Source organism: Aptenodytes forsteri, unplaced genomic scaffold (genome assembly GCF_000699145.1).
Source record: "Aptenodytes forsteri isolate BGI_AS27 unplaced genomic scaffold, ASM69914v1 Scaffold46, whole genome shotgun sequence".
Lineage (NCBI taxonomy): Eukaryota > Metazoa > Chordata > Aves > Sphenisciformes > Spheniscidae > Aptenodytes > Aptenodytes forsteri.
Window position 1 is genome coordinate 1,061,333 of NW_008794774.1, and position 15,061 is coordinate 1,076,393.

General features: G+C 37.4%; 1 protein-coding gene across 1 annotated transcript in view; it reads left to right on the plus strand.

The window, feature by feature from the left end:
- The window catches only part of KDM4C (lysine demethylase 4C), a 303,658-nt gene that overhangs the window by 285,057 nt on the left and 3,540 nt on the right, over positions 1-15,061 (plus strand). The window contains exons 19-20 of the mRNA XM_009274270.1: positions 8,777-8,896; positions 13,033-13,125. Coding sequence (XP_009272545.1) covers positions 8,777-8,896; positions 13,033-13,125 — 213 coding nt within the window. The remainder of the gene's footprint in view (positions 1-8,776; positions 8,897-13,032; positions 13,126-15,061) is intronic.

Sequence of the window (15,061 nt, forward strand, 5' to 3'; positions counted from 1 at the left end):
CCGCTCGCGCTCCCGGGGGGCTGCTCTTGTGTGTGAGGGGGTTTGGCCGCCGTCCCGTCCCTCCGGTCCCCGCCCACGCTGAGTCAGAGCTGCCGCTCGTCAGGAGCTCCCTCCTCCGGCTCGGGGAATGGGGGGGCTGGGGCACCCTCTCACCCCCTGCGCTTTTGCCTTCGTGGGTCTTGCCGCGGTTTTGCCGCTTCAGGAAGGGTCCCCCGGCGCGATCCTCCGCTCCGGAGCCCTTCGCCTCGGTGGCTTCGCTGAAATGGCGACATCCTAAGCCACATTCTGCAGCGTGGGTTTGAATTGTGGCCTTCTGGGCAATTCTGCATCTGTCAATTTGTGTTATTAATACTTTGCTGAAAGGCAATGTAACGGTTGAAATAGTAACTTTCTAAGCTGAATGGAAAATAAGAAATTTTTAGATGTATCCAGGAATGCATGATCCAATCTGTCTTCCAGTTTCCTTTTGGTGAAAGCATATATTCACTTTGTAAGAGAAGATTCAGTAACGTTTTAAGGACAATATGTTATACATAAATTCAAAGTATTTTTATACTATGCATTCTGTGTTCCAAGGCTAAATTTGTTGAATTACAGTAACTATTCTGTTAATCTGGTGATTTCACTGAATTTATACCAATTCAAAACCAGAATTGCACTCCTGGGAATCAAGCCTGCTCTTTCAAATGCTAATGCACTGTGTAAATTGCTGTTCCTGTTTAGATAAAATTCTGACTATGGCAAATTAGCTACCACTCTCCTTTTCATTCAAATTGTCTTGGAACGTATGAAACCTAATTTTGTGTTTCTAAAAATTTGCATTAACTACCGTATACTATCAGCTCCCAAAAGAGAAAGACAGTTTGACAGTGTGTTGAGATCAGCAGTTGTTTCAGAAAGTTTCCACAATTTGTTTCGCCACTTCCACTTTAATGCTGTTGGTAGATATATTCACTGTTTGCAGCTGCGGTATGTTATTTGTCGGTATGACAAGCTTTTCTAAATCAGAGGTGTTAGTTGTAATCACATTAGTCGTGCTCCTTATGAAACAATCACTGGTGAGCATGACTGTGGAAGCTTAATCACTAGCACTCACATTGAAAGTTTATCTTAGCTGAAGTAACATAGGCAGAGGAGACAACTTGCATTAAGTACATTTGCAGAATGGCCTTGGGGACATTGAAGCTCCATCCCCAGGACTGTTCAGAGGTACCTTTCCTGCTCTGCCGCAGGAGCCTTCTTCTCTCCTGGATGTGTACAGCAAGAGCTAACTCTTCCTGACAGCGTGGTCATGCCGTGCTTAGTTCTGCACTCCTTCCCTTTCGAACCATCTTCAGCTGGTTTCTGTCAGTACAGAGAGCACTATCTCATGGTAGGTACCCTGGTAGCAATGAAGTAGGATAGTAAATTTAACTCAGGTCCTAATTTAAGGGGGAAATTTAGAAACAACTGCTGCCGTTCAACTAGAGTCAGCGAGAGGACCATTTCTGTGCAAAAGCCCAATAATGAGGCCTGGATTTTTCCTACTTTTTCATGTTGTGAATCTGGGGACTAGAAACCCGCTTGAAGTCTTATCAGTGAAAATCAGATGTAGTTAGTGTGTTTTGTCTGTTGTGAGAAGTAACTGTTAATTTTGTGATTAATACCAGAATGCTCGTTTGCTATAAATTGAAATGAATTGCTATGAATGGAATTTGCTGTGAAATGAATTTCAGTTTCTCCAAAATAAGAGTATAGAGGTATTGGTTATCCAATTTTGGAGACCATGCATGAATTTTAAGTTATTTTTCAGAAACCATGGAACTTCTAGGATAAAAGCCCAAATGAGTAGATATTATGTCTTGCTCCATGCAAATTGTGGTTAGATAGACTAATACTAAGAATGGCTCAGACCTTATGGATTTAAGCAATGCAGAGGATGACAGAAAATGGACAGTTTCTATTTCACAGTTTGATTTTAACGATATGTATAAATTCATGAACAAACACAAGATGAGTAATAGCAAAAAAATATGTAGACACGCAGAATAGGAAGGCCAGGTTTACTGCAAGTACAGAGTCTGATTTAGCTCTAGTTCGTTGTTTCAGTATCTGTTTCTCTTTGATCTTTGAAACCTCAGGGCTAGATTATCAGCTTTCAGTCTGCCAGGAGGAGGATTACAATATTGTGCCATGGCCCCTGTGCATCAGGGATGGAACAATATGGAAAGGATCTGTATCACCAGGCACGTTGCGGGGCTGAAGCCAGGCTGCTGCTTACCTCTGCCTTTTGCCATTCCTTCTTGCCAAGTTGCATGACAACAGCATAGTGGAATTCACAAGAACCCTCCGATACAGAAAGCTGCAGCAGCGCAATGAAATGGATTCTTACACAGTCTTCCTGCAAGACTTCTGTTGATTGATTGGAATATGTCTTCCTAGAGGGTTTTGGTGTCATATGATACAGAAATAATGAGTAACTTCAAAGGATGAAAAATACATTCACCTAAACTAATTGATACAAATACTAGTTTTGAGCTAACATTTAAACTGTCTTTAGCATGTCATAGCATTCCAGGAAGAATAACGCCAGTCAGGTTCTGTATTTATTTATACTATTCCTTTACCATTAAGGAAAATAATTTATACAATTTCTATGTATTTCATTCTGTCACTGCGTTACAGAGCCATACAGCAAAAATAGGATTAGAAGTATATGCTAGCTCACAAAACCTGTTGCAAGAGTCACGCTTAACCACTTTAGCCCTTTATTGTTTATGTCAATTATACCATCACTGGTGTTTGACAAGAATTTGAATAAACAATGAGGCATTTTGTGCTTTGTTTTGGAAACAAAGCAAATCAGCAAGTAAAACCCAGGAGTGTCAAGGACATGCAGAAATTTTTGCTAAGTGACATTGAGAAAAATGCTGTAATTTGAATACAATTTAAACAAACAAAAATATTCTATTTTTAATACAGTCTAAACCATAGTGATTTGAAAAATAGCAGAGCTCACCGCTGTGTCTGCCCATTAAACAGATAAACAATTCTGTTAGTGTTGAGGAAAATAAAATGGAAGTTTCTGAGGTTGTTCATGGGATAGGGGCTGCTAACAATTCTATTAGTGTTGAGGAAAATGGAAGTTTCTGAGGTTGTTCATGGGATAGGGGCTGCTCAGTTAGACACTTTCGTGACGAAAGAGGTGCCAGCCTGATTATGTTTGCTGTCTTGGTTAATGCTTGATGACAGTTTGGTGCTCCATGTTGTGGATTTTGTAGAGACACCCTCATGGGAAATGGGTAGAAGAATGTTATGGGTATGGTGGATTTGAAAATTATTTAACAAGTTTCAGAAGAATGAAGTGGTTCAGAAAAGGAAGAGGCTACTCTGCATGTTTATAAATTACTTTAAATGATGCCAGTTTATGAATGTAAACCTCAGGTTTGTAAAACAGTACAGCTTTAAGGGAAAAATTTATGCTTATTCAGATGGGTTAGTGGTGAATAAGAGTAAACTTCAAGAGTGAACCACTTGCAGACAATATTCTCCCTTAATACTGTATACCATAGATTGATTTTTCTTCAATATCTTTCCAAGTTTTTTTTATTTTTTTATACATGGAAAAAGAAATCTCAATCTTCATTGTTTTGTTATATATATCTATGAATGTTTTAGGGCTTTGTTCAGGGAAAACTGGTCTCCAATAATATTCATCAGCTTTAGAGGAGGGTCTTCAGACTGTTACTTACACATTGCAAATGTCTTTCACCTCGCAAGGTTTGATTCTCCTCTTCCCTGTTAAGCCCACTGTAGGAGCACAGCTGTGAGAACAGTTTTCTCACAGAAAATATTCTGATCTGTTCAAGATGGAGATTGATTTTCTTTGTCCTAATAAGAGAAGTTGCACAGAATGCTCATGCAAAAGTATGAGTGGGAGGCAAAAGCAGCTTTTAAAACAAGACATACTAGTCTATGTTATCAATCATGGGATTGAATCGGGGACCTTCATCATCACAACTCTTCTATCCTCTCTTGAGTCAGGGTAGGATGACATCATCAAAACAATTAACAAGAGCCAGGTAATCTGATGAAGTTGCCCCCTGATTTGAATAGACAAGTATTGGCACTTTTCTATTCGAATATGATTGTTTTCTAGCAACAGTTTTAAATATTTGATTGCTGTTGGGTTTATACCTCCTCTAAAAGATGCCATATGGGCCACATTTTCCTCTTTTCAAACAAATTATTGAGATACAATGACCAATGTTATTGCTGTGATATTAAATCCAATATTAACCTTTATGACCATTACTTTACATTAAAGGAGTTAATTGATCCCTTCTTCACCAATCACATTCCACATTCACCAAAGACTGAACCAGATTTGGAAGGATGTGATTCCATTTAAGCTCCTGAAAGATCAAACATTGAGCTATAAGCCGACTGTTGAAAGGCAGAACATTGTACAAGCTAATGAAAAACTTTTCCTGCTGCTAGATTAAGGAGGAGTGAAGTGGTGGGGGTTTTGTGTGTTCAGAATATTCAGAAATGTTTTTGAGAGCTTTTTGCTTTTCATGTATTGAGCCTGAGTAGAATGTTTTTTTAAAGTGTTATTAAATAGTGTATTGCTGTCTCTAGGTCTTTTTTTGTTCAACTGCTGCTTTCCTCACTGGGAAAAAATCCCTCAGACTGAAATTTTTTTGTTTTTCATTAAATACTCACATATTCTACTTTGGCCATGCCAGTATTTTCCTTTCTAAGATTTCCTCTCTATCTAGCTTTCTGTCAGACCAGAGAATCTGTAAATTAACGTTGGCTGATATTTGTAGTCACAGAATAATTTCATCCTTTCCTACTACATTCTTGACATGAAAGACTACAGTATGCTTTCTGCTATCAATTTAACTTGCAGGCTTCTTTTAGCCAGTGCCTGAAGACATGAGCCAATCTAGCCCTGTTGACTTTGAGGATTGCACCACAGAGTTTTCTGTTTCCTCTGAATTCACTAAAGGTATTTGTTTTCAGTGTGGCTTCTTTGGATCAAACCTAGAAGAAGTCAAAGGCTCTTATTTTCTTATCATTTTGAAAATAATTGTTGAATTTGAAATAGCTGAATTAATAACATAATTGCCATGCAAAACATTGTCAAAATAAAATTGTAGGTGTCCAAGGAACATCGGTTTCTGACAGTTTTGAAGAATAGTCTCAATAGTTCATAAGCTCATCTTAGACCAGAATATCTATACTTTTTAGTCTTGATTTGGAAAGCATTTGAACATTTTTTTTTAAACTTTTTAAAGATCAAGATATTTTCTTCATGTGTCAGTGGCTGTATTCAAATTATGGGAATCTTGCAACTTTTCACAGTTCCTGGATTCAAGTGCATGCTTCGGGTGCAGACTTCCTCCCTTTTTTTTCTTAGTGTGGCTCCACATTTGTTCCTAGTCTGTGTCAACCATCACCACCCTGCCACTGCAACTGGATTTGCTACATGCAAATGCTCTGTCCAGCCTTAAAGAACCAAAGTATTATTCAACCTCTGTGGTAAAAACAAAGGAATATCAGAAGAGAAAAATAGCAAAAATGTCTGTAATGCTGTACACAAGAATTCCTTAGTGACAGTATAGGAGACAAACCCAGTATTTCAACATATTTTTCCAAGATCTATTGCAAATGGATTGCTTGCTATTTTAGTTCAATGCATATGATGAACCCCAAAATGAATGTTTCTAAAACCAGAAAATATCATCTGTAATAAACAAGAAAAGTTTTAGAATTATTATTATTTACAGGTTTTTGCTCATAAAGAAACTTTTTGAATGTCTGTAAACCTAGCACTGGTGAGCCCATATCTGGAGTGCTGTGTCCAGTTATGGGCTCACCTGTACAAGAAGGACGTGGACATAGAGGAGCAAATACAGTGAAAGGATATGAAGGTGATGAAGGGACTGGAGCATCTGTCATGTGAGGGGAGGCTGACAGAGCTGGGACTGTTCAGCCTAGAGAATAGTAGACTTGGGGGATCTTATCCAAGTGTATATATACCTGATGGGGGAAGTAAAGAAGATGAAGCCACACACTTCTCAGTGGTGCAGAGTGACAGGATGAAAGAAAATGGGTACCAAATGAAATACAGGAAATTCCTTAACGTGGAATTTTTCTTCAGTTAAGAAAATACTTCTTCACTGTGAGGGTTGTCGAATGCTGGACTAGTTGCCCAGGGAGGTGGTGAAGTGTTCATCCTTGGACATACTCAAACCCAACTGGACATGTCCCTGAGCAACCTTCTGTAGCTGACCACGCTTGGAGCTGGGGCTCTGAGCTGTGAAACAGCTGGAATGTGAAACTGGACACTTAAGTGAATAGGCTTTTCAGTACAGATAGGCACAATTTTGTCCATTTGTGTGAAGAAGAAAATATGCTATGTAATTGTATGGGAAATGTACATGGTTTGCAAGCTGAATGTAGATTGAGCCCACACTGTATGTTATTTACAGCTAGTGTATGGGAATGTTGAAGGATTGCCATATCTTGATGTCTGACTTTTCATTATATGACTGAGAAAGATGAGGTTGTATTTTTGCAATTTTGTCAGCCTAAGAAATGGGACTAATCATTCCTCAGAAGAAAATGGTGAGAATTATTTTTGCAGTAAAATGAGAATCTCTAAAATGGTTATGTAATATGAAAATAAAAGGGAGGAACTTTGGTAGAAATCAGGAAAAACTATTTAGTACAGGTTTCCCAAACATTGTTCCATAGACTAAGACATTGTGATGATACATGAAGAATGGGATTGTTATTTGTCTAGTTATTTGCATGAGAACTCTAATTTTCCATATGAGCAATTCCGTTCGCTATCCTAGAGAAGCTGTGAGATTTTTTTCTTGTGCAAGGTGCAAAGGGAGCAATTCATGCTGGGCTTTTGTTCTTGGAAAATTAATGTTTGGCTTGACATTGTTGATAGATTGTTTGTTTTCAGGAAATTTGCTATCTTCCATGATGCATTTTAAATGTTTGGTTCAAGACACTTCGCCAACACTCCTTTTTGCACTTTAGCAATAAATAGATAGAGGAAGAAGTATGATAATGACAATAACCATCTTGACAGTCATCACTGAGGAGAGAGCATTAAAAATATAGTCTCATTTAATTTATAGTCAGAGCTATGATAATATTTAGCAATCCCTGTCCCCTGAGAAGTTACAATTACTCCACTGTTGGAAAGTAGGCAGCAGCCATCCTTTCCCATTTCCCCTTTTCCCCTGCCTCTCCTGGAAATACTGGGAAGTGTAATACAGTAATGTCACCTACTGCCCCAAATACAGGCGAAGTTGAAAGGATATATCTTTCTGTGTCTGTCACAGCAACCTTTGCCAGGCAAACACGCAGGGCATATTTTAGAGCTGTCCCCTTGGCACAGCACCTGAGGCATGTCAGAGACAGTATTGTCATGCAGGAAAGTGTGCTTCTGTGAAAATCCAGCTTTTCACTTCTTTTCTCATATGTTGAATCAAATTCATGGATTACGATACATGTGATTAAAAACAGTTTATAAAGCCTGGATTTGACTAGCATGATATTAATATATATTATATTAATATTATATCTTTGGTCCATTTTTGCTCCCACATCTTGAGTTCTTTGTCATGACAATTGTTGGCCTCTGTTGGAAGTGAACTGTTGAACTCAAAAATACAGTATTTTTCTAAATTATTCTATGTAAATCTGAGACTTTGGAAAAGGTAATAGTATTGCAGCAACCTGAGATAACACCAGGTTCTGTGGGACCTTGTCACTGAGTCCTTGTACCTGCGTCTCTGGCTTTATCTTTTCTCTTTCCAATCTAGACCTCTTAGCAGTAAGCTCAGGTAACATGGTCACCGAGCAGGTCCTCTCACACCTAAGAGAATACCACTAAATTAGTGCTAGTTTACATGACAAGTCTTGTGATGTAGTTGGTACAAAGTATAGATGCCTTTGTTGGGGTGAGTATTTGGCAGAGAAAGCTTCCAAAGAATTGGTGAGCGCAGACCTGACATGATCCTTCTTTGGTCCTTAGTGTTGTCATGGGTGTGTGGTCAGTGTGCTCTGCAAATGAGTCATTTAGGTCATACTGAGCCATATGGGGCAAAAGGAACATAACAAGGATATGTTGCAACTAGCATAAACTGTGCTGCTCTGACATGCTCAACAAGTCAGGCACAAAATTTGGCCAAAACACAGGAAAAAAACTGCTTCATAGCTTCTGAAAAAAAATCCCGCCTAATTCTTCTTTGTAAGCATTTGGATTCTTTCAGTGGTTCTCCATCAGCTAAGCAAAGAACTCATTGGCATTCTCACCATTTATAGTTTGATCCATCAGGGTATGTTTCAGTCCGCAAAGTTAGCATCTAGCAAAAATGTGCTGTGGTTAACAAAACATGAGTTACTTGAATATGTAAAAGAGAAAGTGTTGCACATATGCAATTGCACTTTAGTGATCTTTATTTTCAATGTGTGATGGAAATTAATTTTGGGGGAAATGTATCACAGTTGCTGATAGCTACCTGATTTATGCATATGTTGCCTTGCCAATGCAGCATCAAGCTGTAAAGAGAGAATTTCTTTGGTCAGTATTTCATTTTCATAAAGGCTAACAGTATCTTGTTAGCCCATTAGCAGGATTATAAAACTTGAAACACACATGGTAATAAATCTCCTCCAATTACCAAGTTGTAAAAAGCAGTTTACTGGTAATTTCAGTGTAGTGTCTCACTCACTGATTTGAGAATCCATCCTCCTTTGTAAATAGAGCAGAGATTGCCTAAGGCTGGGCCCACCTGCAGAGGGAGAGGTTGTCCAAGTGAAATGGCCTGATGGAAAACTGTATGGTGCGAAGTATCTGGGAACAAACACAGCTCACATGTATCAGGTGAGTGTCTGTATTTGTTACCATGTGCTTGTTTTTCAGATGTCTTTATTGCAAATTGCTCATTTGGCTCTAGCATTGGAGCGGCCAGCCGCACCTTCAAAGCTGCAGAAGGCTGGAGTGTGGACTCTTATAGTAACTGCTAATGCATTTAAACTAATAAATAAAGCTGTGTAAACCATTAACAAGTGCTGTGCACTTTTGGAGTTTGAGGTTTCACCTCTTCATATAAAATCAAGAAAATGGCTTATTTAATAAGAACTTGGGTGAACAGGTGGAACATTAAGATTGAAAGATAACATTTGTTATTTTCTCCAGGTTATTTACTTTTATTTTATGTCAGGTAATTATACAATTAATGATATAAAATTAAGTATTGGTGTGTGACTACAATGAACCTTAGGCATTTCATAAAAGGATGGAAGGGAGGACAGTAAAAAGAAGAGCATAAATAGCCCCACTTTCATTTGTCTGAGGCACTTTTGAATTAATTAACACATAACCTAAGGAGCATTTTATCCTCAGCAAAGGCAAAAGGGAACTGAACACTGAAGGCGAGGCTAAAAAGCTGACTTCTGATTTCAGAGACACAATAATTGGTTTTTTATGTGCTTGCCTTTGAGAAAAATCAGTCAGCAGCTTTGAGTACCCAAGTGAATGGTAGAAACTGCAATAAAACAATCACAATAATAATAGCACTTCTGAAAGAATGAGAATATAGGTACATTTCATTTGTGTATATATATATATAATCGTTTTCACTTATGTAACTCTTTTCATCCGAGGCCCTCACATTACTGTACAAAAATGGCAAATTTACTATTATATCAGTAGATAAATTAAGGCACAGGGAGGCTAAATGACTTGCTGCATTGACCTTCTCACTTTGCCAATGACTTGTAATCGAACTCAAGTCCTTAAATGCCTGATCCCTTGAGCTAGTCTCTAAATCTTACCTCTTCCCTTATATTTAGCAGCTGTATTATGTTGTGAAGGTGAAAAGTTCTTTATAAAATATAAAGATTATTGTTCTATAGTAACATTAATCTTCAAATCATTTAATCTTCAGAACAGCTGGTCTTTTGAGGAATACTGTGAGGTGGATTAGATCAATGTTGTTATGTTTCGTATTTGAAGGAATCTTGACATAGTCAAAACAAACTTCTTTGTCTTATTTTAGACCTCTTGGACAAATTAGTTTAAGGAAAATGGATTAGCATGCAGAAGTTCAGTAAGGTTTGGATTTCCTCAGTATAACAATCGTGGGAGATTACTGTAAACTGCCTTGTAACAACCCCTATCACGGTGGGAAATAGCAAAGATTAAAGATTAGAGGGAGTCCAGATTGCACTACATAGGACTTTGCAGACAAACAAGTATTTCAATCTGTAGGATGGGAGAGGAGGTTGCCACAACATGGCCACAGGTTACAGAAAGTCTATGACATGGAGGGTGCAAGGCTAGCTTCAAGACACATTAGTAGTTCTTCCTCTGGTCTTTCTACACAGCCTGTCTGAAAGCTCCCAGGACCCTTGCATACACGTACTCCATTCTTCTTCTGGGTTGTGAGATCTCTGTTGCACCTTTGAGATTCTCTTTCCAAGTCTTTTGTGTAATGTCTTAGATGGTATGACAGAAGGGGAGACTGAAAAGGACTCTCCGAAATGAGTATTATGATCTTATAAGGCAAATCAGTTCTACTTGGATAAATCTGAATTTTCCTCATGTTCATGAGACATTTGTACCGAATTTGACAGTACTTGTGCATGCAGGAGCTATGACACAATGCACCAGAATTTGTGTCATTCACTTCGACATTTGCCACCCTGTATCCTACACAATCCCTAAGCAGAGCTATACATGCCAAATGAAGCAGGTGTTCAAGTGACATTATTAATGCAATCTACATTTGATTTCTTGATAATTTTTGATATTGACATTCACTATTTATTTTTGAGTTTCATTTGAGATTATTAAATTATCCATTCACTCTACTAATTGCTTTCTAACAGTTTCAGCTGACCCTTTAATTTATGATGTCCTGATAAAAGAAAATCTCATGGAGAGAATAACATACTACACAGACACAGTACAGCAACAGAAGTCCAAATAAAAAAACTTACTGGATAAAACTGCTGATTTGAAATGTAGTATCTGCAGTCTGAATTAAATTGGAGCTATTAGATATGGTGGGTTTATATTTTGCATGAATCATGATACTATTAAAAGTCTTAGAGGAGCTCTTGTTGTGTTTGCCTTTAATGGTAGGCAAATTTATTTCCAGTGTGGTATGCTGAATTATAGCTGAAGAACTTTCAGTTACTCTTCATTGTAAATGTTCAACATATTTCATACTGTAAGCATGCCAGATTCTGTGGCGTGAAGCAGTTGTCTCCTGCTGTACACTACCAGTAAAAACAAAAACACTACCCATTCAGGAGGTGATTTTCTGATCGCATGGAGCTGGCAGAGTTCATTTCCTGCCCAGTTCTTTCACCAGTGATGCAAAAAACATTATTACCAACTGTATTGTGCAAAAACATATTACCAAATGTATTGTGCAGTAAGGAGCAGGTATAGCAGGAAGGCTGCTCCTGCATCCTGGTGACAAATACCTAAATTGCCATCATTTTATTAAACAAGCTTAAGCCAAATTGACCTTTAAGTTCCTCTAACATACTACTAACAGACTAGGCTTATGGGGTTAGTAACAGGAACAGAGAGGAGCAAGGATGACTTTTGTGACTTTGTTATCCATCTGTACTCTGTGGATTTTAAAATGCATTCCAGATTTGTGCATCCTTATTAACTGCTGTAAAAAAAATTGCTTTTAAAGAAGTTCATAGTTCATAGATCTATACCCTGGCTTTTGAGAATGGATGTACTATAACAGATTTTTCAGCTGTTCACAATTAATCTGACATACTCAGTCGTGGCAAGGTTTTAATTTGAACCTACAAAACCCAGTCCATTTACAAGTTCAAATACATGATTTTTCAGTTTTATCTATAATAATACTTTTGATAAGTTAAAGTTTTCCGATGTTTGTATTTGGGCTTATTCTTCCAGCCTAAGTCTGTTGTTGTCATTCACATGGTCTCATTAAGTCACCTAAGAATGTGGAATGGGACTTCTTTTAATTTTATACCAAACTTTAAAGTACCGTTTCTGTGGGAACTAAAACTGCAGTCATAGATAATAGCTGAAAGTCACAATTGTTAGATGAAGTATTAAAAAAAAAAAAAAAGAGCAGCTACGTTAAAGTTTCGATGTTTGTATTTGGGCTTATTCTTCCAGCCTAAGTCTGTTGTTGTCATTCACATGGTCTCATTAAGTCACCTAAGAATGTGGAATGGGACTTCTTTTAATTTTATACCAAACTTTAAAGTACCGTTTCTGTGGGAACTAAAACTGCAGTCATAGATAATAGCTGAAAGTCACAATTGTTAGATGAAGTATTAAAAAAAAAAAAAAAGAGCAGCTACTGAAAAAGCTTAAATGCTTCAAAGCCTCAGCATTTTAACATTCCTCACACCTAGTTACATTTCTTTTCTCATTTTCTGCTAACAGGGTTCATGTTGGATTAAATCTAAACCTAAGCATGATAAAGCTTTTCATCTTCTGAACAGAGCATTTTAAAGAAATTCCATCAGATTCAATAAAATTCTGTTAACTGGTATTTCCTTAGTTGTCACTCATACGTTCTTTCTTTTGACATGGTCTTCCTCAACCTTGAAACACAGGATGTTAAAATTAATTTTTTATTTATTAGAAGCAAGTAAAAAAATTATAGGCAAATAAAAATGACATGAAGGCATTTTAATATGTCACTCCTACAAAATAATGTTGTCTGTGTGTTACTGCTCAGCATTCCTAATGTGATAGATTTTACTTTATATGTGTCAGTGTTGATTTTGAAGTGTCTTTGCTTAGATATTATTTTTAACTTATTAATGTGTTGCACTTCCTAAGAAATAACATTTTTTATGTTTTATCCTAAAATTAGCTTCCCAAAATAGATAGCAAAATATTTGTATATAAATCTTATGTGTTTCCACATATGTCTGGAGACATTCCCAGAAACTTCCTTCAAGAGTTAAATTATGATTTTATTTTTAAATATTCATTTTTTCAATTAGGTTGAGTTTGAAGATGGTTCTCAAATAGTAATGAAGAGAGAAGAGATCTATACACTAGATGAAGAGCTTCCTAAGAGAGTAAAAGCACGTTTTGTGAGTATTTGCTGATGATAACTTTATAGTATATATATGCTCAAAATGCCAATAACACTATCCTTGGCTTTATTCTGGATTTTCAGTTTAAGTTGGACAAATGTTTTGTGAAGCCTATTATGTACTATATGTACTGTAGTAATAGTACATACTGTACTATTATGACTGGCTAAATCAGCACAACAATTAGCACAAGTGTCCATTTGCTAGTGAGAATGGTTAGTTGTTCTTACAGTACAGGCAAATACTGTTGTCAAACATAATTATTTTCTCCTAAAAGGGACATCTTGGTCGATCCTCTGTCAGATCATGAATTATCAAGTTAGTAAATATTTAAATTGACAGACATTCTGTTCTTTCAGTATGCTTATAACGTGTATACTTTTTAAAAACTTTCCAAGTTCTCAGAATTTTGTGATTTTAACAGCATTGAATTTAATAAAAATGCAATTAACTTGTTCGAAGAAACAAAGTGCCTGATCAGAACTCATTAATGTCACTGGCAGGACTCATCAGCATGTCACTAGTCTTTGGTTTAAAACCAAATCTTTGCTATATTTTTTAAGTTTCCTGCAGTTTCAAACAACATCCACCAGCTAGTTGTTTATATGTATGCCATGTGGAAAAGTGTTGAGCTTCATAAAGAGCATAACACTTAAAGGTTCAAAAGGAAAAGTTCTGCCATACAGTTGTTGGAGGAGACAAGATGACTGCTGTTACCTGTCTTTATCATTAATGCTAAATACTGTGCAATTCAAGCCATTACCAAGTCTACTCAGAAGAGCACCATGTTCTTCTCACGTCCATGTTCTATTTTAGAGCTGTTTGTTCAAAACTGCATTGCAGGTTAAACTTTAGCTTTCTTAACATGTAAAACCAAAGCATAAAGATGCAAAAATCTTTTCATAATTGAGAACAAACAATAATTCACTGTTGTGAATAAAAAATTCCCTCTTACTTGAAGAATCCTTTTAGTGAAGCTTTGAAAGGGACAGCAGTGTACAGTATATTTTTCATTGCTGCAGGGAGGTGGGCTCATACACAATACATGTTCACACATCCATTATGTGACATTAATTAGTTGATTCTTGAAAGCTGGGTGCAAGGATTTGTAGGGTAATGATGTGTAAAGTTGATTCTTCAGGCATACGTTAGCTTATATGAGTTTGGTGGGCTAACTTAGCATTACATGGCGAGGTAGCTGAAGAAGGTTTCAGTCCAACTTTCCTTTTCTAAGCTTCTTGCCACATGTATCTGCCATCATTGTTATTACCATCATTTCCTTTCATCCAGTTCTCAGCATCCAACCCCAACACGGATGCTGTATATTTCAGAAGCTAGGAGTGTGTCAAAGGAAAGGATTGGCATCATGTATGAAAGGGGCGGTAAAGCTGGGAAAGGAAGAGAGGCAGAGAAATGTGAGGCTGTCAGCCTGCTGATGGAATTTTCACCGTCAGGATGCCCTGTTTTACTGAAGGAATAGAGAAGTATTAGGACAGCTCTTTCTAATGGGAGGTGCAGTGGTCAAATATTCTTGGCTAAGACACCTTTTTGTCAATGTATTTGGGATAAGTGCACACATCTTTCAGTGTCCTGACCGTCTAGCGTTAAGATAGACATCTTGGAAAATGTTAAATGAACCATCTGGTTATATTCAATGGGGTTTTTCATTATACTTGGAAAGCATTCCATTACCATTTTTTGTTTTAGAGACTATGTGTAAAAAGCATTTATAGAATCATAGAATCATTAAGGTTGGGGACTCAAACTTCCCTGGGCAGCCTGTTCCAATGTTTAACCACTCTTTCAGTAAAGAAATTTTTCCTCTCAGCTAGTTACTTGGGAGAAGAGACCGACACCCACCTCGCTACTCGCTACAGGTAGTTGTAGAGAGCAGTAAGGTCTCCCCTCAGCCTCCTTTTCTCCAGGCTAAACA